This window comes from Sphaerodactylus townsendi, linkage group LG15 (genome assembly GCF_021028975.2).
Source record: "Sphaerodactylus townsendi isolate TG3544 linkage group LG15, MPM_Stown_v2.3, whole genome shotgun sequence".
In the NCBI taxonomy this organism is placed as follows: Eukaryota; Metazoa; Chordata; class Lepidosauria; order Squamata; family Sphaerodactylidae; genus Sphaerodactylus; species Sphaerodactylus townsendi.
This window is the reverse complement of record NC_059439.1, coordinates 22885253-22906113: the sequence shown is the minus strand read 5'-3', so window position 1 is coordinate 22906113 and position 20861 is coordinate 22885253. Positions and strand designations below refer to the sequence as shown.

General features: G+C 40.8%; 3 protein-coding genes across 3 annotated transcripts; all 3 read left to right on the top strand.

The window, feature by feature from the left end:
* Positions 1 to 3127: 3127 nt before the first annotated feature.
* Positions 3128 to 4066, top strand: LOC125444131 (olfactory receptor 1020-like). The gene has a single exon (XM_048516568.1). It carries the CDS (start codon positions 3128 to 3130, stop codon positions 4064 to 4066), a length of 939 nt encoding a protein of 312 aa, XP_048372525.1.
* Positions 4067 to 5903: 1837 nt separating this feature from the next.
* On the top strand, positions 5904 to 6866 carry LOC125444129 (olfactory receptor 10A7-like). Its single transcript, XM_048516567.1, has one exon. The coding sequence runs from the start codon at positions 5904 to 5906 to the stop codon at positions 6864 to 6866; it is 963 nt and encodes a 320-aa protein (XP_048372524.1).
* A 6392-nt stretch (positions 6867 to 13258) lies between these two features.
* Positions 13259 to 18851, top strand: LOC125444128 (olfactory receptor 6F1-like). The gene is made up of 4 exons (XM_048516566.1): positions 13259 to 14167; positions 16077 to 16138; positions 17530 to 17650; positions 18486 to 18851. The coding sequence occupies exons 1-4, from the start codon at positions 13259 to 13261 to the stop codon at positions 18849 to 18851; spliced, it is 1458 nt and encodes a 485-aa protein (XP_048372523.1).
* The last annotated feature ends 2010 nt before the right edge of the window (positions 18852 to 20861 follow it).

Sequence of the window (20861 nt, the reverse complement as noted above, 5' to 3'; positions counted from 1 at the left end):
CTGCGTTCACTTCCCTACTTTTCCACATGAACCCTGGTGGGTGATCTTGAACCAGTCTCAGTTCTCTCAAAAGTCTCTCAACCTATGTGGAGGCAGGCAATGGCAATTGGCAAATAAACTCTGACTACCTCTAGCCTTGTGGGGAGTGATCTTACATGCTTGAGAACCTTGAGAGCTGCTGTCATTCATAACCAATATTGCTGAGATATATAGATCAATAGTCTGATGCTGTACAAAGCCAAACAATATTTTTGATATAATAGATTAACTTGGGAATCTGGTTAAAATAAATCTGGGACTTCCTGAAGACTAACATTTCTTCTGGGGTTTGCATTGCTGTTTTGATCATTTGGGGATTTATAGTGTGCATGTGGGATAAACGGAACACTTCTGTAAAAGCCCATTGGAGACTGAATGTTAAGTACATAGCAAACATGTATCCTTTACTACTAATGGACAGATTAGAACATATTATAAGTAGCCTTCATGTTACAAATTGCCAAGATACATTCATGTATTTTAATAATTTTAGAAAGAAGAAAGATTTAGATTGTTGAAAAATATGGTGAGCGTCTGGAAGGATACAATGAGAGTAAAATTGCATTGTTTATGAAGGTAAGTCTTTGGTTTTATAAGCTTTTCGTAAGACTTTCATCTTATCAACTCAAGAATTATGGTAGAATGCCTATCCATAGTTCATATAATAGTTTTCTTCCAATCTGTTCTATTTTTCAGGACTCATCTGTATTTTATCTGTATTTCATCTGTATTTTATATGCCCTACTCCACAAATGTAGCAGGAATTCCTTTGAAGACATGCTATTGTTAGAGCCTTCCTCCTGAGCATGCCCACTGAAATTTATCTTGGTGCTCCTTATGCTAATACTTTACTAATCAAAGTCTGAAGATTTCCTCCAGCATCAAAAACCTTCAAAAATAAGAAAAGCTGCTTGAACTGGAAGGAAGCCCCTTAGTCTAAATGAAACTTTCAGGCTCTCTAACAGATGGGTTTAGAGCAGGGAAAGGAGTCAAGCAGGGCTGTTTACTTGCCCCCATTTTATTCAATCTTTATATTAATGATATAATTCCTAAGCTGACTGGCCATGAATTTGTTGCCCCCTCGCTAGGAAAACAGAAAATTTCAATTCTGCTTTATGCAGATGATATGGTCCTAGTTTCACTTACAAGGAATGGTTTAAGGAGACTCCTATATAGTTTGGGTGAGTACTGCAGAGAGGAGGCCCTCTCCATAAACTATTCCAAAACTAAGGTAATGGTGTTCAAGAAAAGACCAAGAAAATACAGTTGGAACATCCATAATATTCCTATAGAGCAATGCAATTATTTTAAATATTTAGGTGTTACATTCAGCCCTTCACTAAATTGGAATGCCCACTTAGCAGTGGTCAAAGCAGCTGCCCAAAAATCTGTTGGGGCAATATTGAGATTTTATCATACAAAAGGAGGTCATTTAGTTGATCCAGCCCTAAAAATCTTTAAAACTAAAGTTATATCTATGTTACTGTATGCTACAGAGATTTGGGGATGGAATGTCCAAGTCCTACATAAAATAGAAACTATTCAAAACTCCTTCCTTAAACGAATTCTCCTACTCCCTAAAGGAACGCCAGCAGCCCTCCTTAGGGCAGAACTCGGTTTGCCTTCTATTAAAGCTCGAGCTGAATTGGCAATTTTGAAATACGTTAAAGAGTTCACTAAAACCGACTTCGTTTGGGAATCAAAGTCTGCAGATATTACTAAAGGCCTCAAAATTACATAATACCTCCCTAAATAATATATTGCTCAGTTATTCTGTTCCAGATCATTTATTCTCTTCACCAATTTTAAATCACGACCTTCGGGATTGGATATTCAAAGGAGATAACTGTATGGACAGAGATATAATTTTACATTCCAAGTTTGCTCCCTGGTATAGTCACCTTAAAAAGGATCATCATAGAGCCTCCTATCTTGCTGGCATTACTCAGTTTAAGATAAGGAAGGCTATGACAGCATTACGATTTCAAACAATGCCAACAAATTATTTAGAAGGCAGATATGCCAAAATACCAGTTGAACAACGAATTTGTATCTGCAAACAGGAAGTAGAGGATTTACCTCATTATGTTCTGAACTGCCCCCTGTACGCAGAGCCTAGGGCTAAGTTTCTGAATAGTTTCATATCCCTGTCCCAGGTATATTATGAGTCAGACAAATTATACCTTCTCCTTGCGGATTTGGATCCCTATATATCCTATAGGGTTGGCCTATTCGCCTTGGCAGCTACAAAGATTCGCTCCAACAACGTAATAAAGTAAATGATCAAACCTAAATTGGTATAAGTTAGGTGGGAATACAATCTAGACATACTGTAGGGGGGGAAAGTGAAAGACTTAGTGTTCACATGATGGATTTTTAGTGAATTTTTTTTTCTTTTTCTTACCTGTTGGAATAACAAGTTGGCTCAGAAGTTTTAATGTAATAATATTGTAATATTGTAATGGCCTATGGCTTTCAATAAAATTGATTGATTGATTGATTGATTGACTATACTGAGAAGAGCAGTAGGATATGGGCAATAATAAATTGTTTTTCCTGCAGCTAATGCTACTGAAATAGACAGACAGACAGACAGACAATCTGTACCCGACACTGTCTCACTGTTATTGAATAAGAAACCGAATTTAGGGTAACCCTTTAAAGACAGAATCAGAATTCATTCTCAGTGGGGTAAAGGGTACCCAAAACTGTTCCAAACCACACTACTTTCTCTCACATTAGTGAATAGTTCCACCTGAAGCTGATGAAGAGATGTGCAATATCTGAGGGCCTTATACTGAGGTTGAAACCTGTCCTGTGCATATAATGTATGATGACCAGAGGAGGGGCACAACGTGTCTTTCTGCTACAGAATGAATTGGCAAACTGAATTGTGTGACATATCCCCAGGGATCTACTTCCTCCCTCCATTGAGATATCAATGAACATTGTACTTGATCATAATCTGTGTCGGTTAAGACAATGGCTCTTACTATCCTAACATCTGATCTTTTATTTTCCAGAGTGGTAATACAACAACATATTTTTGATCATCATAATGAACAGCAGAGGAAATGTGTCTTACCAGATGGAAAATCACACAGTTACCACTGAATTCCTCTTGCTGGGATTCGGGGAGCTTCACCATCTTCAGATTCTTCTTTTCCTGCTGTTTCTACTGATCTACATTGTGACCATTACTGGGAATCTCCTCATCATTCTTCTAGTTGTGGCTAATCAGCACCTGCACACCCCAATGTACTTTTTCATAGGAAACCTATCCTGCTTAGAAACCTGCTACAGTTCAACCCTCCTACCTAGACTACTAGTCAGTTTCCTTAATGGGGACAGAACCATTTCTGTTAGTGGCTGCATAGCACAATTTTATTTCTTTGGCTGCTTGGCAGGAACTGAATGTTTTCTGTTATCAGCCATGTCTTACGATCGGTATTCAGCGATATGCAGTCCTCTCCAATATCCACATCTCATGAATAACAAGATGTGTTTTATTTTAGCTTCCAGTTCTTGGATCGGTGGCTTTGCGGTGAACACAGTCATAGTATCTTTCATGTCCCAATTAACTTTTTGTGGGCCCAATGAAATTGACCATTTCTTTTGTGATTTTGCTCCACTGATGAAGCTTTCATGCAGTGACACATCCCTGATTACATTAGTTGATCTCTTATTCTCTACAGTCTGTGCTCTTCCTCCTTTTCTTTTAACCCTGACTTCCTACATTTGTATCATTGCTACTATTTTAAGGATCCCATCAACCTTAGGCAGACAAAAAGCATTTTCGACTTGCTCTTCTCATCTGATTGTGGTGACATCATTCTTTGGGACTCTGATTTTGGTGTATATTGTGCCATCCTCACCTTCAACTTCGGACATTAAGAAAATCTTCTCGGTTTTCTACACTGTTTTAACACCGCTGGTTAACCCTCTTGTCTATAGCTTCAGAAATAAAGAAGTGAATGCTGCCTTCAAGAAATTCACTAGTAAATACTTTCACTTCCAAAAAAACTGAAGAAAAGTCTATTGTTTAAATGATATCTGGGCAAGGGTTGTTATTTTAGTGTAAAAATAGAATATGAGGATAGCTTTCCTTCTATGATTACTACCACACTGCTCAGGAAATGGTGGAGCATCTTTCTCATGCAAGAAACTTGTTTTCAGACACAAGAGGATTCTCTGTCAGTGCCAGGACCACTTGCATCAGAGGGAAAGTCTTTTCAGTGGATAAATATCATATAATTAACTGAAATTAGTGCTATAATCCATTCTGTCCTGAGGTCTGCAAAGAATTCACTAAAGGTTCTCATGCTCAAAAATTAAAAAACCCTGGGCAATCAAATGAAACAGATGAACATGAAATCCAGGATAAACCAAGCAGAATACTTTACCAAATAAACTCGTTATTATGTTCCTCTGCCCTCCCCCAAGATATAAAGGCCCAGGTATATACCTGGGCCTTCATATCTTGGGGGAGGGCAGAGGAACATTCAGAAATTACTTGGTTTTAATGGCATTGACTGTGTCCACTGTGTGCTTCGCTAGGCTTCGCATGCACCCCATACAAAATTGATTTGTGAGAGCCTTCAGAATCAAGGTGAACCTTCAATGGTAGAGACTATCAATTCCCAGATATGTTCTTAAGTCCCTGAAATGATGACTGGATAATAGTAACCTGCCCTTAGGGGCACAAGCCTCATCTATCTTGGTGACTACTGATGCTTTATTGGCAGGGTATGAAGAGCAGCTATGTGATCTACTCCCTTGATTTTCATCAACCATTAAGCTGTGGATGTCGATGCTAGGGCTGAGATGAATGTGGGCCATGCTGTATTGCAATCAGTGCTTCACAGTTGTAAGCTTTCTATTCTCCCACATGGGACTGCACAGAAGCCACACAGATGAAAAATGGTATTGCTATAAGTTCAATATAGGTACATGTCTTTCCCTCCTTCCCTTCTGTGGGTTGTCATCATCATTCCTGGGTGGTGTCTCCTCATGGCAGTGAGGGAAGATCCAGAGGGAAGGGTGCCCCTCTCCTCCCCAGTCCTGTGACCTGGGTGGGGACTGGGCCAGTCCAGGCTGTGATGGAGGAAAGGAGACCACCCAAATGTTGACCTAAAGCTCAATTTTTTTGGCATCAGAATTTTTTTTGTGATCTATGGATGGCCTGCACAAGCTCAGTCCTATGTGTGCCTGCACAGAGGACTATTAGATGAACAATAGTTACTGTTAGCAACACTGTTTTTCTCATATGTGAGCAGCATATTAAAGATAAACTAGTCTCCTGATTCAATAATACTCCCCAGAGCCTTATTGTGTAAACATATCTTTGTCTACATGACAAATCTCTGTTGTAATTTTTTTACAACATATATAATGAAATTATAGATTGGTTACTGTTATTTGCAAATATGTAAAGCAATCATTGCAAGCAATAAAACTGGGAAACAGTTATTGGAGTTGGTAAGGGATATGATAAAGAACAGATGGCAATTAATATCAGCGAGTTGGAAGAGGCAGGAAACTCGGAAAATTTGAGGGGTCCAGAACCCAAGTAAGTGGAAAAGTCTGAAACTAGTAGAAATACAAGAAGGAAGAAGAATGCACATTTATAGAAGCTGGATGACAGGCATAAAAAGGTAACATCTGCTTCATACTTTTAATTTTCTCTTCCATTTCCTTTTCAATTATTCACTATTTACAGTGTGTAACTGACTCTTAGGTATCTACATTAATAAATATAACTGCATCATGTAAAATATTTGACGAATTTTTTAAAAAGAAAATTAATTTCATCCCCAAATTAGGTCTGCCTAATGGAAAACAATGAGCAGCACAATGGAACAGCAATGAATCTGTTAATACTCCTCGGCTTTGGGACTCTCCAGGAATGGCAGCTTTTAATGTTTCCATTGTTTTTGGCTGTGTATCTTATAACGTTAGTAGGAAACTTTCTCATTTTAGTTGTCATATCTATGGATAAGAAGCTTCATACACCCATGTATTTCTTCCTTGGCAACCTGTCTTTCCTGGAAATATGGTATACTGCGAACCTCACTCCCAAGATGCTCGTGGATTTACTGAGAAAGGAGAAAATCATTTCATTGACAGGTTGTTTTATACAGCTGTACATTTTTTGTGCCTTGGGAACTGTTGAGTGCTTCCTCCTGTTGCTGATGTCCTACGATCGTTATCTGGCCATCTGTAACCCTCTGCATTATGCCAAAATGATGGACTGGAGCTATTGCTTTAAATTAGCTGCTGGGACCTGGTTATGGGGTTTCCTGTTAGCTGCTGGGTTGAACTACATTGTAGCCACATCTTTAACCCTTTGTGGACCCAATCAAGTTGATCATTTCTTCTGCGACCTGACCCCCTTGTTGAAACTGTCTTGCTCTGACACTCACCCAGCAGAGATGGCCATCTTTGTGGCATGCTTTGCTGTATCATTGTTTCCTTTTCTCCTGACCATTACATCATACATAAAGATAATATCAACTATTCTCAAAATCCCATCTTCCTCTGGAAAGGTGAAAGCCTTTTCCACTTGCAGTTCTCATCTTACCATTGTAACCATTTTCTATGGAATGCTAGGGGTCACATACAGTGTCTCTATAGGAACTCAGTCAGTGGAATTAAATAAAATCCTTTCCTTACTGTACACTGTTCTGACCCCTCTGTTTAACCCTATTGTGTACAGTTTAAGAAACAAGGAGGTCCAAGAAGTATTAACTAAATTTCTGCGTAAAGGTTCAGTTTTCTCAAACCTTCAGTACTATTTGTCATCTATCCAAACGTGTAAAAAAGAATAAATGAAGCTAGGAATTTGTATGAGAAGTTGTACAGCAAAATCAGATCAAAGGACCATGTATGAAGCACTGAATGTAGACTTCCCAAAGCAAGCAACTTATGAGGTATAAGTGGGGGTGAGAGAGTTTGGAGAGAATTGTGACTAGCCCAAGGTTACCCAGTAGACTTCTTGTGGAAGAGTGGGGTAGGGGAACATTTATCCAGATTAGAATTCCCCAGTCTTAACCACTACATCATGTTGGCACTAGCAAATGAACATTTACTATGTATGGAACCCTTATAAGAACTCTTGTTATTTCTGTCAAAACTTGTGTGTCTTTCCTTGTGATTTTTTAAAATTGACTGAGAAAGTACCTCTGTATCGCTTTCAGATATTCCTTTAAGTGAATTAGGATGAGAACCTTAGAATTTTCAGAAACCACCTTCAAAAGATTTATGAAGAGAAGTGATGGTCAGTTCACCCTTTAGCCAATACAGAATTAGAAGAAGAGTTTGGATTTATATCCCCCCTTTCTCTCCTGCAGGAGATTCAAAGGGGCTTACAATCTCCTTGCCCTTCCCCCCTCACCTGTGAGGTAGGTGGGGCTAAGAGAGCTCTGAAGAACTGTGACTAGCCCAAGGTCACCCAGCTGCCGTGTGTTGGAGTGTACAGGCTAATCTGAATTCCCCAGATAAGCCTCCACAGCTCAGGCGGCAGAGCTGGCAATCAAACCCGGTTCCTCCAGATTAGATACATGAGCTCTTAACCTCCTATGCCACTGCTGCTCCCTTAGTCAGCCTAATGTATTGCAGGCCCCCAACCTATTATTTGTAAACTTTTAAGCAATGTGTACAGATTTTTAAAATGTGGGACTTGTGATAGCAGATATTCCCTCAAATTTCTTAAGAACACTTTCCTGGGAATAAGCCCCACCAAATTAAATGGTGTATACATCTTAGTAGATTTGCTTGGGGTTGTTCCCTCTGTGAAGCCATCTCAGAACATACTAGGCTAACAAAAATCATCAGAATAGATGTAAAATACTTTATTGCTGTTTCAGATGGGAGATTTGTACTGCAACATAACATTTTTTTTTAAAATTAAAGCATGTAACATATTGATAAAATAGAATCATATTGTGGGAAAACACAAAATGTCAGGTCCTAGTGAAACAGACCCTAGTTTAGTGTTTTCAGAAGAAAGAACCATTTTGAGCAAAAATAAAATGTTTGCAAACAGTTTTGTGGAAAAAGACCTGCAGAAAAGCTGTCCCTGCCCCCTCCCCAACATCCTGCAAACATTTTGTTTGTGCTGTGAAGAAAAGACCAGAGGCGGTTCACAGATTTCCCAGTAGGCAGTTGTTTGTTGCGAGACTGCATGATATGGACAGACAATGAGTGTTCCAGCTTGCTTCCATTTGTTGGGCCCCTTCCACACAATTGTTTGCAAGTGGATTTTGCTATTCCGCATAGCTGCAAAGAGCATTGAAGGTGGATTGAAAGTGCATTATTCTGTATGTGCAGATAGGGCCTTAGACATTACCTTCCAGAGTTTTTCTTCCAGAGACAATAGATCCCTTGACCTTCCTTGATAAGTCTATTGACCTATGAATGGTGGTGATAACATGGTGATTGCTGCAAATCAATTGGTTGATCTGTTGTCCAGGCCAGCTGCCTTCCCAACTGCTTCGGAAGCCTGATATTATCTCCACTTCCCTAGTTAGTCACACTAAGAAAGATTTGGTCTCTGACCTTCAATCAGACATAAATCTTTAATAAATAGGTGCTTCTGTTCTCCGAACAGTGAAGCTCTCCAGTGGAAATCTCCTTGCATGAAGGAGCAACCAGCAATGGAATTACTTTTGAATCTAACTCCTGGACTTCTTGAATATCTTTCTCCCTCCCTCCCTCCCTCCCTCCCTCCCTCTTTGTCTCTGTCTCTCTGTCTCTGTCTCTCTGTATGTTTAAGCATGTGTATTTTTGACAACCTGAGTGTATAACATTTATTATTTTGTTCAATAAAAGTATTAAAACTTATCCAATTTCTGGTCTCCTGTGGATTTCTAAGGGGGAAAATCCTGGTAAAAATCAGTTCAGATCAGAATCCAAGCCTCTCACTTTGCTATTCAAATGTCCATCTTTCTGTGGAAGCTCATTGGGTGATTGGCTGCCATTCAAATGTTTTAAGCCTAACCTACCACACAAACTTGTGTGAATAAAAAGGAGGAGAAAAAATAATGTAAGCTGCTTTGGTCTCTAGTGGGAAGAAAGGTACAAAATAAGTGAATAAATAATAAATATGGCTGAGGATGGGGGCAGATAAAAGTGAATGGCTAAGAAGCAGAGAATGTCACAGGGACAGGAAGAGCAACTAGTGTAGCAAGGAGACAGAGGGGAAAGTGAGATACCTCCCCTCAGGTCCTTGAGGTTTCCCTACCATGTAAATAGGCCTGGTCCAGCACCTGCCACCAAAAAAAAGAGCCATTTTTCCTACATACAGGTTGCTGAGAGTGCAAAGAGGGAAAGCTTAAAACAGACTGATAAAGGTATGTTGACTGTTGGTGGAAAAGAGATAGTGTTTCCAGCTCCCAGGTAGAAAATACCTGAAGATTGGAGGCAAAGTGCTCATAGGAGAAAAAAGAGGAAAAAGGCAGCCCAGGCCAAGCCACCAAGCTATGTCACCTCCCTCATCACCAGCTGAAGGTCTACACCCAGGGCTCATATAAGTCTGGAGCCTCTAGTTTCCAAGAGTTGATCAGATATTATCTTTGAACAGCAGATAAAATTACTTTAAGGAGAGCCATTACCCAATATATTTCAAGCATGCTTCCTAAGTGGTGAACGTCAACTATAATAAAAATATAATACAGCCCGGAAACCACACAGCACCCAAACTATAATAAAGTTTTTCAAATATGCAACATAGCACGAAGCAAAGGAATTCAATGGTATCAATCATACAAATAAATCTATAAATAGATGGCAGTTAGAACAACCAAAACAGGAAAAGAAGAACTAAATCAGTGGGTTAACTCCTATAACAGGATAAAAAGAAAATAGATTTTGCAATGCGTCCTAGGAAGGAAGTCAAATCGTTGTTGTTTTTCTGGTATTACTGTGTAAGTACCATAGTTTTTTAGTATTAGGGTGACTGGCTCACCATAGAACTGCATATATTGTTTTAGTTATGTTGTGTAGTTGCTTAAAAACTTAATACAAAACTTTTTTTAAAAAATAATAAAGGTTGACATAGGTTTGTTCAGCCCAATGGGGTCTTTTTGGTGGCAGGGAGACTTTCAGCATTTTAAGTCTCCCCATGTTGCTGGGAAGCCACTTTGGTACTGATGGGTTGGGACAGCCATGTCACCAAGGCCAGGTGGCCGGCACCTTGGGTGAGGCTGCCCATCTGGGAGAGCAATAAATTATACTGAAGAATCTGAATTATATCTAGGATCAGAAATTTCAAATTATCAGTGGTAATGAAACAAACATGGCAGACTGGAAAATTAAAATTAAAATCCAACTGAACAGGCTTTTAATAAGGAACAGTAATAAGGAACACTGTTGATTCTATCTGGGGCCGCCGCTCCCCCCTTTTTCCTCTTCTATTATTTAATTCTCCCTTTTAGCCTTGGGATTGGGCGCCCGTTTTTACCGTTTTATTGGTTTATTGTTTAAATTGTATATGATTGTTGCTGGATTTTAAATGTGTTAATTTATGCTGGATTTTAAATGTGTTAATTTATGCTGTTGGAGCTGCTGTCAGAGAACAGCCATGTTGGAAGCCGCCTCGAGCCCCTTGGGGAAGAGGCGGCCTATAAATTTGAAATATAAATAAATATAAATATAAATAAAATAAATAATAATTACGAACAATACATGCTTGCTGAGAGATTTGATTATACTTTACTTTAGATTGTCCATGATTAAATAAACAGGAATTGAATAACATGGCATAACATGGCATGAATAAATAAATGAATATCGGCGTTGGCGCCGACCTGGCGACGCTGGGACGAGCCTGCATGGACGGTCCTTGAAGTAGCCTGGGCAGCCGGCGCCACGAGCCGGGCGCAACTGGGCAGCCGAATTCGGGTTCTACACCTCGGGCCTGGCGTCGCCGAGGCCTGGGGACGCTTAGCCCTGCCCGCCTGAAGCAGGCGCAGAGGCGAGGTGATAGTCCCCGGCGCCACGGAGGCCCGAGAAGGTGAGTGCCGGTGGGGAGGCGCATGAAGTCATGCCATTCGGCCGGGTAGCGTTTAGCGCCATGCGGCTTCAAAAGAGCGCTGGGAAGCGCTCTGGGGAAACGCCGCCTTCAGGCCGGCCGGGCGGCGCGAGGGCGGCGCAGCTGTGTTGCAGCTGTGCCCCCTGTGCGAATGGCGGCCTGGAGACGGTGTTTTTACCGTCTCCAGGCCGCCCTGAATTGCCCGTGCAGACACGGCCATAGTATTTTAACCCAACATCCTAGCTGTAATACATACAGCTTGCCGACATTGGATTTATAATAGTACAGCATCAACATAATACATCACTACATCCCATAACATCGCATAATAACCAACAATAATCATAAAATAACATCACAAATTATAAACAATACTCATATAATGACATTCCTAGCAGCCTGAGAACAATGGGAGACAGCGACTTACATCTCAATAGCATACTACCATAGCATTTACTGTGTAATTCTCTCGGGCATTCTCTTTGTATTGTTTAAATCCAAATCCATGGAGAGAATTGAACTCAAAAGACATCAGAGCTTCATGGGAAATGTTATTTTTTATACTTGTGCAAAAACTGTTAGAAAGAGCTTTCACAAGTCGATGTAGTCTTTGGAGATAACCTTTCAAGGGAGCATTTGGTTATGGTGATATAAAGAGCTTTAACGAATTAGAAACGAGTGTGTCGGCAGACCTCTCGCTCACCATTTAGACTAGGTAAGAAAAAAGGCAAATGAATCAATACAAACATACTTAGAAAAATGGAGACCAGGAGTGTTTGTGTTAAATATTGCATGAGTGGGATAATAGACCATTATGAATATTAAATCAAAGGGGGAAGATTGGTATATTGCTCTCTTTTTTTTTTCTTTTTGGCATATTGCTCTATATTAACCACCGTATATTTGGTAAGGCTCATTCCGCACACGCAGAATAATGCACTTTCAAGCTGCTTTCACAACTGTTTTTGCCATTCCGCACAGCTTCAAAGAGCCCTGAAAGCAGCTTGAAAGTACATTATTCTGCGTGTGCGGAATCAGCCTAAGTGATTCTATTCTATCATTTCTGTCTACAAATTCAGAGAGGTTTCAAAAATTACCAATAACGCCAGTGACCCAGCCAGCATGGTGCAGGTGTTAAGAGCAAGCGGACTCCAATCTGGAGAACAGGGTTTAATTCCCCACTCCTCCACAAGAGTGGCAGGATATTATCTGGTGAATCTAACATCTAGATGTCCACACAGAGCAATCACATGCAATCACAAAACATCGGGAATGTATAAGGAAATTTGCTAAAACATTACCTCAGTTCATGAAGAGACTGTGAGTTCATTTTACAACTGCAGTCAAATAACATAGAATGAGGCGAAAACATTCACATGAGAAGAAGAACACTTAGAGCAGTGATGGCGACCCTTTTTGAGACTGAGTGCCCAACTGCAACCCAAAACCCACTGATTTATCGCAAAGTGCCAACACGGCAATTTAACCTGAATACTGAGGTTTTAGTTTAGAAAAAATGGTTGGCTCCAAGGTGTGCATTACTCAGGAGTCACTTGGTGGCTGCTTTGAAGCAACCATGCAAGTCTTCCAACGGGTGAATCACGACCCTAGGAGGGATTACTCAGAAGCAAGCCCCATTGCCAGCAACTGAGCTTATTCCCAGGTGTAAAGGATTGCGGTTTTGGTCTTCGCATGAAAATCAGTGGGGTTTAAAAGTGCTTAACAGGGTTCCCTACACTGCTTCCCCAAAACTAGGTCTTAGGTTTAATGCTAATAATTGAGCCCATTGGCCCAGGCCAGCCTAAATGTGTGGGGGGTGGGGCATTCTATTTGCATGTGCCCACAGAGAGGGCTCTGAGTGCCACCTCTGGCACCCGTGCCATAGGTTCGCCACCACTGACTTAGAGCAAGTCTGAGAATCCTCTCCCAATTCACCTGGCCCATCAGTGATCCACTGAAATGTATCTCTTCTCAGCAGGTGAGATCAGTTTGGGTGTGACATCTTCTTAACCCAAATAAATCTCAGCATAACACCATGTTTTTAACTAGGTTAAAGCTTCCTCTGTTCATAAGGTTATAAGAGGAAGATTTGTTAGACTTTGCTTTCCTTCAGTGTCACAAATAAAAGTGTGATTTATAAATGCCAGTATGTTAATTCAGGTATTTGTTTCAACAGGTAAAAAAGGACAAATGAGGGAGCACAACCTAGATAGACAGAATGATACGAGAGTGCTCTATTTTATCCTTCTTGGTTTCCCTGGGTCTCAATATTTACAACAGTTCATCTTTACACTCTTTCTAGTTATGTATATCCTTGCCGTATTGGGAAATGTGACCATCTTTATTCTAGTGATAGCAAACCAGCGCCTCCACATTCCCATGTATTTCTTCCTTTGCAATCTCTCTTTCCTGGAGATATGGTACACAACAGCTTCTATTCCTAAGGCCCTGGCCATTATTCTAGGGAGGAGCAGAAACATCTCTTTCACTGGCTGCATTCTACAAATGTACTTTGTTTTTGCCCTTGGGCTCACAGAATATTTCCTGCTATCGGCTATGGCTTATGACCGATATTTGGCCATATGTTACCCTCTGCACTACAGCACCATAATGGACCTCAGCCTCTCTGGTAAACTGGCACTCAGCTCTTGGCTGTGTGGATTCCTTGTTATTTGCATACCAGCTTTTCTCATCACAAGACTGTCCTTCTGTGGGCCCAATGTGATTAACCACTTTTACTGTAGTATTGATTCCTGGATAGTCCTCTCTTGCACTGACACCTATGCCATTGAGATGGCAGCATTTGTGATATCGTTCGTTGTCATCTTGGGCTCATGCTTGATAACCTTTCTTTCCTACATATACATCATTTCCACCATTCTGCACATCCCTTCTACCAAAGGACAGCAAAAGGCTTTCTCTACATGCTCTTCGCATCTTGCGGTTGTGATGATATGGTACAGTGCCACCATCTTTCTGTTTGTCAAGCCTTCTAAACGGACATCTTCAGAAATGACCAAAATTGTGAACATCCTGAGTACTATTGTGACTCCATTGCTGAACCCTTTTATCTACACGCTACGAAACAAAGATGTGAAGGCGGCCTTGAGAAATTGCTTCTACTGGAGATGAACCAAGAATTTATTATGTGTTCTGTGGTTTTATGCAAAAGTATACATTTTAAAATCTGCATAAACTGTACAGACTTTGGCTGGATCTTCCGAAGTTTTTAATGTTAATTCCAAGTTCATCCAAGTTCTCAAAATTTACTAATCCATTTAGCCAAATGTTGTTAAATTGAAAAAAAGAAAATCTGGCCAGACTAATGCCAGCAGGGTCTAGAGACAATATCCTTTGATCCAGTGGTGGGATCCAAGAATGTTAATAACAGGTTCCGATGGTGGTGGGACTCAAAAAGTGGCACCACTGCATACACACACCTCCAGTCCCTATTGGGCAGGGAAGTTGCTTTAGTAACCCCTTCTCGGCACTCAGAAAAAATTAGTAACCACTTCTAGAGAAGTGGTGAGAACTGGTTGGATCCCACCTCTGCTTTGATCACCTAAAAGAAGGGGTGGAAATTACTTGTAACTCTTCCTGGTCAAGTCCTGATCTCCTAATGAGATATGAGATATCATTAACCACTATTGCACTGAAATCAGCTATCGGTATTATTTTTATGTGAGGAAACTTTTGTTCCAGTAATGTCAATTACACACACACGATCCTCAGTCTTTCTGATTGAGGAAATCCATGATAAAGGGGATTTTGACTCTCAAAAACTGATATCCCAATAAACTAGTTGGTCTCTGAGTGCTACTGGACTGAAATCTTAGTGTATACAGTTACTCATTCAGTTTACAATGCCTGTGCAGTTAGATATACACTACTATTTCAGCAGACATTAGGGATGAGAATTAGGCAATCATGAACAAAAGTAAACCTGAATTTCAATTTTCAATTTTGTTTTTAGCTTAAAAAGATGGATTTTGATAGAAGTTGGAAAAAGCCACAGCTGAAAAGCCAAAACAAACAAACAAAAATGATTTTTTCAGCTTTTCAGGATTTTTCATGGGCTTCAAAAGGAACCCTTAAACCCCTCTGCTCTATTATAGATTATAGGCAATTTTTCTGGGGCTCTTGGAAGGGCTTTCCCCCCCCCCCCCAACAAATTGCAGCATAGATGCTGGTGACTTGGAAGATCTCCCAGATTTGGTCAGAAGGTCAAATTTTATTGTCCCCCAAATGGAGGGAAAATGGAAATGCTTGGAAGTGCCCATATGAAAAGTCACCAGCAGTTAAGCTGTAAATTTGGTGCTTCTACCTCTAATGCCCTCCCCCCACCACAAACTCTGCAAATATTTCCCATAGAGTGTAATGGATCTGAAAAATTTCACATATCTGAAAAAAGCCAACACACACACACACACACACACACACAAAACCTATCAGTACGGTATTTGGCTTGTTTCAGATTTACCAAAAATGTTGGGGTCAATTATACTTAAATCTGAAAAATTCTGAAAAAAATGGTGCTCACCCCTAATACACATTCTGCTATACATTGCATGATATCACAGAAATTTTTAATTTTTCTATATTACCTGCTTATTTAGAATTCTATGACTGGTAGTGATAACACACCAACTGCCCATTAAATACTCCCGAGATACTCCAAGCTAGAGCATGATTATCTATAGCTAAAACTGTGAGAGTAATACATCAGGATCTGAACTATATCCATGATCAGAATTTTCAAATTATAAGCAGTAATGAGTCAAACATGGTAGACGGAAAAATTAAAATTAAATTCCAACTGAACTGTAATAGCTTTTAATGAGGGAACGTACTCTAATAATTGTGAATTATACATGCTTCCTAAGTTCATTTATGGTTTGATTCTCAGAGGCATTCTCTTAGTATTGCTTAAATGCAAATCCATGGAGAGAATAAACTCAGAAAACTTCAGTACTTTTTGGGAATGTTTTTTTTTTCATGTTTGTACTAGAAAAGCTTTCCCAAGTTGGTCAAGTCTTTGGAGATAACCTTTCAAGGAAGCATTTGGTCATGGTAATACAAAGGACCTAAACGAATTAGAAACCATTGTGTCAGTGCGTCTTCTTTGTCATGGTGTAGCCTAGGTGAGAAGAAAGGACAAATGAATCAATGCAAGCATACTTAGAAAAATGGAGACTGGAAGTGTTTGAGTTAAATATTGCATGGGTGGAATAATAGGCCATTCTGGACATTTAATCAAAGGGTGTTTGTTTTTTGGGGGGCATATTGCTCCAATGGGATGAATCGCCACATATCTGGTAAGTGATTCTATTCTATTTCTTCTGTCTACAAACTCTAAGAGGTTGCATGAATTATCAGCAATGCCAGCCCAGCACCCAGCCTCAGCAGAATCCCTCCATAAGCCATTTGTAGCTTTGCATTTGAAGTAGATATTACTATCTAAAGGGAAGAGCGTAAAACAATTAAGTCTAGAGTTAAATAGGTGTTTAAATCAACATTATGCAACTGTCAGTTGTAAAATGGGAGACAGGAACTTACCTACCCTAATTTACTCTGGCTCATTCCGCACATGCAGAATAATGCACTTTCAAACTGCTTTCAGTGCTCTTTGAAGCTGTGCGGAATAGCAAAATCCACTTGCAAACAGTTGTGAAAGTGGCTTGAAAACGCATTATTTTGCCTGTGCGGAAGGGGCCTCTGATAAAAATATTTCTGAGAATCTAAGGCTGATTCCACATGGGCCAAAAACAGCAGTGTGAAAACAGTGTGACAATGGTATAAAAGGGTTTAAAACGGTGTAAGAGGGTTTATACTGTTTTCACTCCGTTTTCACACTACTGTTTTTGGCCCATGCGGAATCAGCCTAAGGCCCCTTTTCAAACCACTTTCACAACTGTTTGCAAGTGGATTTTGCTATTCCGCACAGCTTCAAAAATCATTGAAAGCAGTTTGAAAGTGCATTATTCTGCATGTGTGGAAGGAGTCTAAGTGTAAACCAGCATCATATAAATTAAGTCATTTCCCCAACTGACTAAATGTCACATTTTGTTTTTCATGTTTTTTTAAAGCCTATTAGGACTCCTGGTTTCCTTCTTTTATATATATATATATATATATATATATATATACATACACACACACACACACACACACACACACACACACACACACACACACACACACACACACACACACACACACATATATTTGTGCAGAAAATAGAATCGTGACGACAAGTTTAACTTTAATTTTAATTTAATTGCAAGACAGCGTGGGGAGGTCAGTATTCTATTTCTATTTTTTGACAAATAAGGGGGGAAAGAATCAAGAAAAACTCTGCATATATAGAATGTAAAACTCTTACAGCCCGATCTGGGAGAGGAAGTGAAACAGCTTCTGGGAGTGGTGGAGCACCACGCCAGTATCGTTGCCTTCTTTGCCAGTGGAAATGGCATCCCTACTGCTGAAGATGGCAAAGATGCTGGCTTCCAGGTGCCCCACAGCTCTGTGGTGGCAAAGCCTGGAAGTGGTCACAACCATGCCACTAGGCTGGCATCCAAGTGGGTGCCAGAGTGAGGGGGTGGTGGAATGGGGCAGTCCCTGGGAAGGAGCCAAGTTTAGACAGCTCCCACATGGGTTTTGGAGATAGGAATGCCATGGAACAAATCTCGGAGTTATGTCACCCAAAAGGGCAGTGTAACTCTATTTTGGGCTAGGAAGAACTTTCCATATGGCTGGGGGATTTTTGGTTGTTGTTGCTTTTTGAGATGCCATGGCAGTGTGGTAGAGACACTGTCCCCAGCTGCTAAAGCGCTATGATTTGAGCTACCATTCATGCTGCAGTCAGTTTTATTTAAAAGATTACCTCAATTAATGAAGAGATATATAAGTTCATGCTACAGCTGGAAACAAAGAACTTAACTAGAATTGAGTTCAGTTGTAGCTTAGACACCTACAAGATTTTCAAGCTATCAGTTTCAGGAGTCAAAGCACCGTTTGTGAGATACCATATATTAAAGGGAGTATCAGATAGGAGTATCTGATACACCTAATGCAAGGAGCTTTGCATCTCTGTGAAAACCTAGTTGATCTCTGTGGGTTTTACTGTACTTGAATCTAACAGCTAGGTGTCCACATCTAGAAATATAATGCCCTCACAAAACATCTGGAATTTATGGGGGAATTTTCCAGGAGCGTACCTCAGTTCATGAAGAGATTTTGAGTTCATTTTACAACCCGGGTGCCAGTCAAAATAACATGAGCCTGCCGTTTCCAGCATGGAGGTGGAAGCTGGCTGGAGTCCAGCGATTTCATTGCAGGCCGACTATTAGGATTACAGCAACGCTTGGGACCGTCTTTCGCTTAAGCATGAACTGTCTCTAGAAAGAAACCGGGATAGCCAGCTGCAGACGCCATAAATAAGCCAGAACCGACCCGGCATCGATTTCCAGAGCAGACCTCGGCAGCGTCGTCACCGGAAGACCTGGAGGACCACTGCTCCCTGACCTCCTGGCATACGCTGCTCCAGCGTCGCCCGAGCGGGGCGGAAGAACATGTCCCCAGGAACCTCGGCGGTATGAACCGGAGAATGTCCGCCATAGATGCAAGGTGGGCGCAGGGGAGGGAGTGTGGGAAAGCGCCCGCCAGGCGCCAGCCCGTTAAGACGCAGGCAGCGGCTTCCAGCAGCGTTTTCATAACAAAGTCGCGCCTTCCAAAGCACTCGTGGAAACCTTGCCGGCTGGGGCTGGAGATGGGCGAAGCGTGAGGGGCAGTCTCGCGAGCTGTGAAGCAGCCCTGTGCCCCCCCTGTCCCGAATGGCAGCCTGGGGATGAGTGTTTTTTTGCCAATCCACGGGCCTCCATGCACTCCCTATTGAAGCGGGCCATAGAATGGCCGAAGTAACATTCACATGAGGAATTAAGAACACTTAGAGCAAGTCTAAGAATCCTCTCGCAATACACCTGGTCTATCAGTGATCCACTGAAATTTATCTCCTATGAGCAGGTGATCAGTTTTGATGTTAAATCCTCTTAACCTAACACATTTCATCTTTACCCCATGTTTTTAACTTGGTTAAAACCATCTCTGTTCATGAGGTTATAAGAGTATGTTTTGTTAAATAATGCTTTCCTCTAGTATCATAAATACAGGCGTGATTTATTAATGCCAGTATCTTAATACAGTTATCCATTGTTGTTACCACTGCAGCCACAGGTAAAAAAGGACAAATGAGGGAGCATAGCTCTCATAGACAGAATGATACAAGAGTGTTGAGTTTTATCCTTCTTGGCTTCCCTGGGTCTCAATATTTACAACTGTTCATCTTCACACTCTTTTCAGTTATGTATATCCTGACTGTATTGGGAAATGTGACCATCTTTATTCTAGCGATAGCCAAACCAGCGCCTCCACATTCCTGCATGTATTTTCTTCCTTTGCAATCTCTCTTTCTTGAGAGATTTGGTGTACACAACTTAGCTTCTATTCCTAAAGAGTCCCCTGGGCTACATTATTCCCCTAGGGAGGAGCAGAGACATCTCTTTCACTGGCTGCATTCTACAGATGTACTTTGTGTTCTCCTTTGGGTGCACAGAATATTTTCTGCTATCAGCTATGGCTTAAGATGACCTACGATGTTGTGCACATATGTTACCCTCTGCACTACAGCACCATATAATGGACCTCTAGCCTCTCTGGTAAACTGGGCACTCCAGCTCTTGGCTGTGTGGATTCATATTATTTACGCATACCAGCTTTTTCCTCATCCACAAGCACTGTATCCTCTCACCTGTGGGCTCCAATGTGATTAACCATTTTTTTACTGCGAGTATGGAGTTCGCTGGATAGTCCCTCTCTTGTACTTTGATACCTATGCCATTTGAGATGGCAGTATTTGTGGAATATCGTTTCATTTGTCAGTCTTGGGCTCATTAGCTTGATAACCTTTCTTTCCTACATATACACTCATTTCCTGCATCTCTGCGTCATCCCTTCTACACAAAGGACAGGCAAAAGGCTTTCTCTACATGCTCTCTAAGCATCTCCTTGCGGTTGGTGGGATGATATGGTATTGGCTCCACTGCATCTTTCTGGTTTGTCAAAGAGCGCCAGCTTCTAGCGGACATTATCCTTTCCAAGAGGATGAAGCCAAAACTGTGAACATCCTAAATACTATTGTGACTCCAATGCTGAATCCTTTTATCTACACACTACGAAACAAAGATGTGAAGGAGGCCTTGAGAAATTGCTTGCACTGGAGATGAACCAAGAGTTTATTATGTGTTATGTGGTTTTATGCAAAAGTATAAATTTAAAATCTGCATAAACTGTACAGACTTTGGCTGGGATTTAATTTTTAATATCAGTTCCGCACACCTGAGCCTCAGTTTTTCTGAGGACAACATGAAAGATAGGAATTCAGTTTTTTAAACTGATTGCCATGAGGAATGGGGTCTTTTAAACTGCATTTAAACCTTACTGTGACTTCTATATGTGAGCACAGGTGTTGCCTGTGAAGGTAAATAAAAGTATTTACATGTCCATTGTTGTGTTCATTTGTGACAGGCATAACTCCCCAGAAAATAAAACTAGAAATCTCAAATTCCAGTTTACAAGGATCATGGGATCACCCAGGGCCAGAAATGAAAGGAATCTGAATATCCCCGCTGAAGGTTACAATGGCTCATTCCGCACATGCAGAATAATGCACTTTCAAACTGCTTTCAGTGCTCTTTGAAGCTGTGCGGAATGGCAAAATCCACTTGCAAACAGTTGT

Excerpts from the sequence above, each read along its gene's own strand:
- LOC125444131 (XM_048516568.1), top strand. The coding sequence starts at position 3,128 with ATGGAAAATCACACAGTTACCACTGAATTCCTCTTGCTGGGATTCGGG.
- LOC125444129 (XM_048516567.1), top strand. The coding sequence starts at position 5,904 with ATGAATCTGTTAATACTCCTCGGCTTTGGGACTCTCCAGGAATGGCAG.
- LOC125444128 (XM_048516566.1), top strand. The coding sequence starts at position 13,259 with ATGAGGGAGCACAACCTAGATAGACAGAATGATACGAGAGTGCTCTAT. Across the intron at positions 16,139-17,529 it reads CAAGGAAGCATTTGGTCATG|TGGAAATGGCATCCCTACTG; the intron begins GTAATACAAAGG and ends CTTCTTTGCCAG. Across the intron at positions 17,651-18,485 it reads CTAGGCTGGCATCCAAGTGG|CCAGCTGCAGACGCCATAAA; the intron begins GTGCCAGAGTGA and ends AAACCGGGATAG.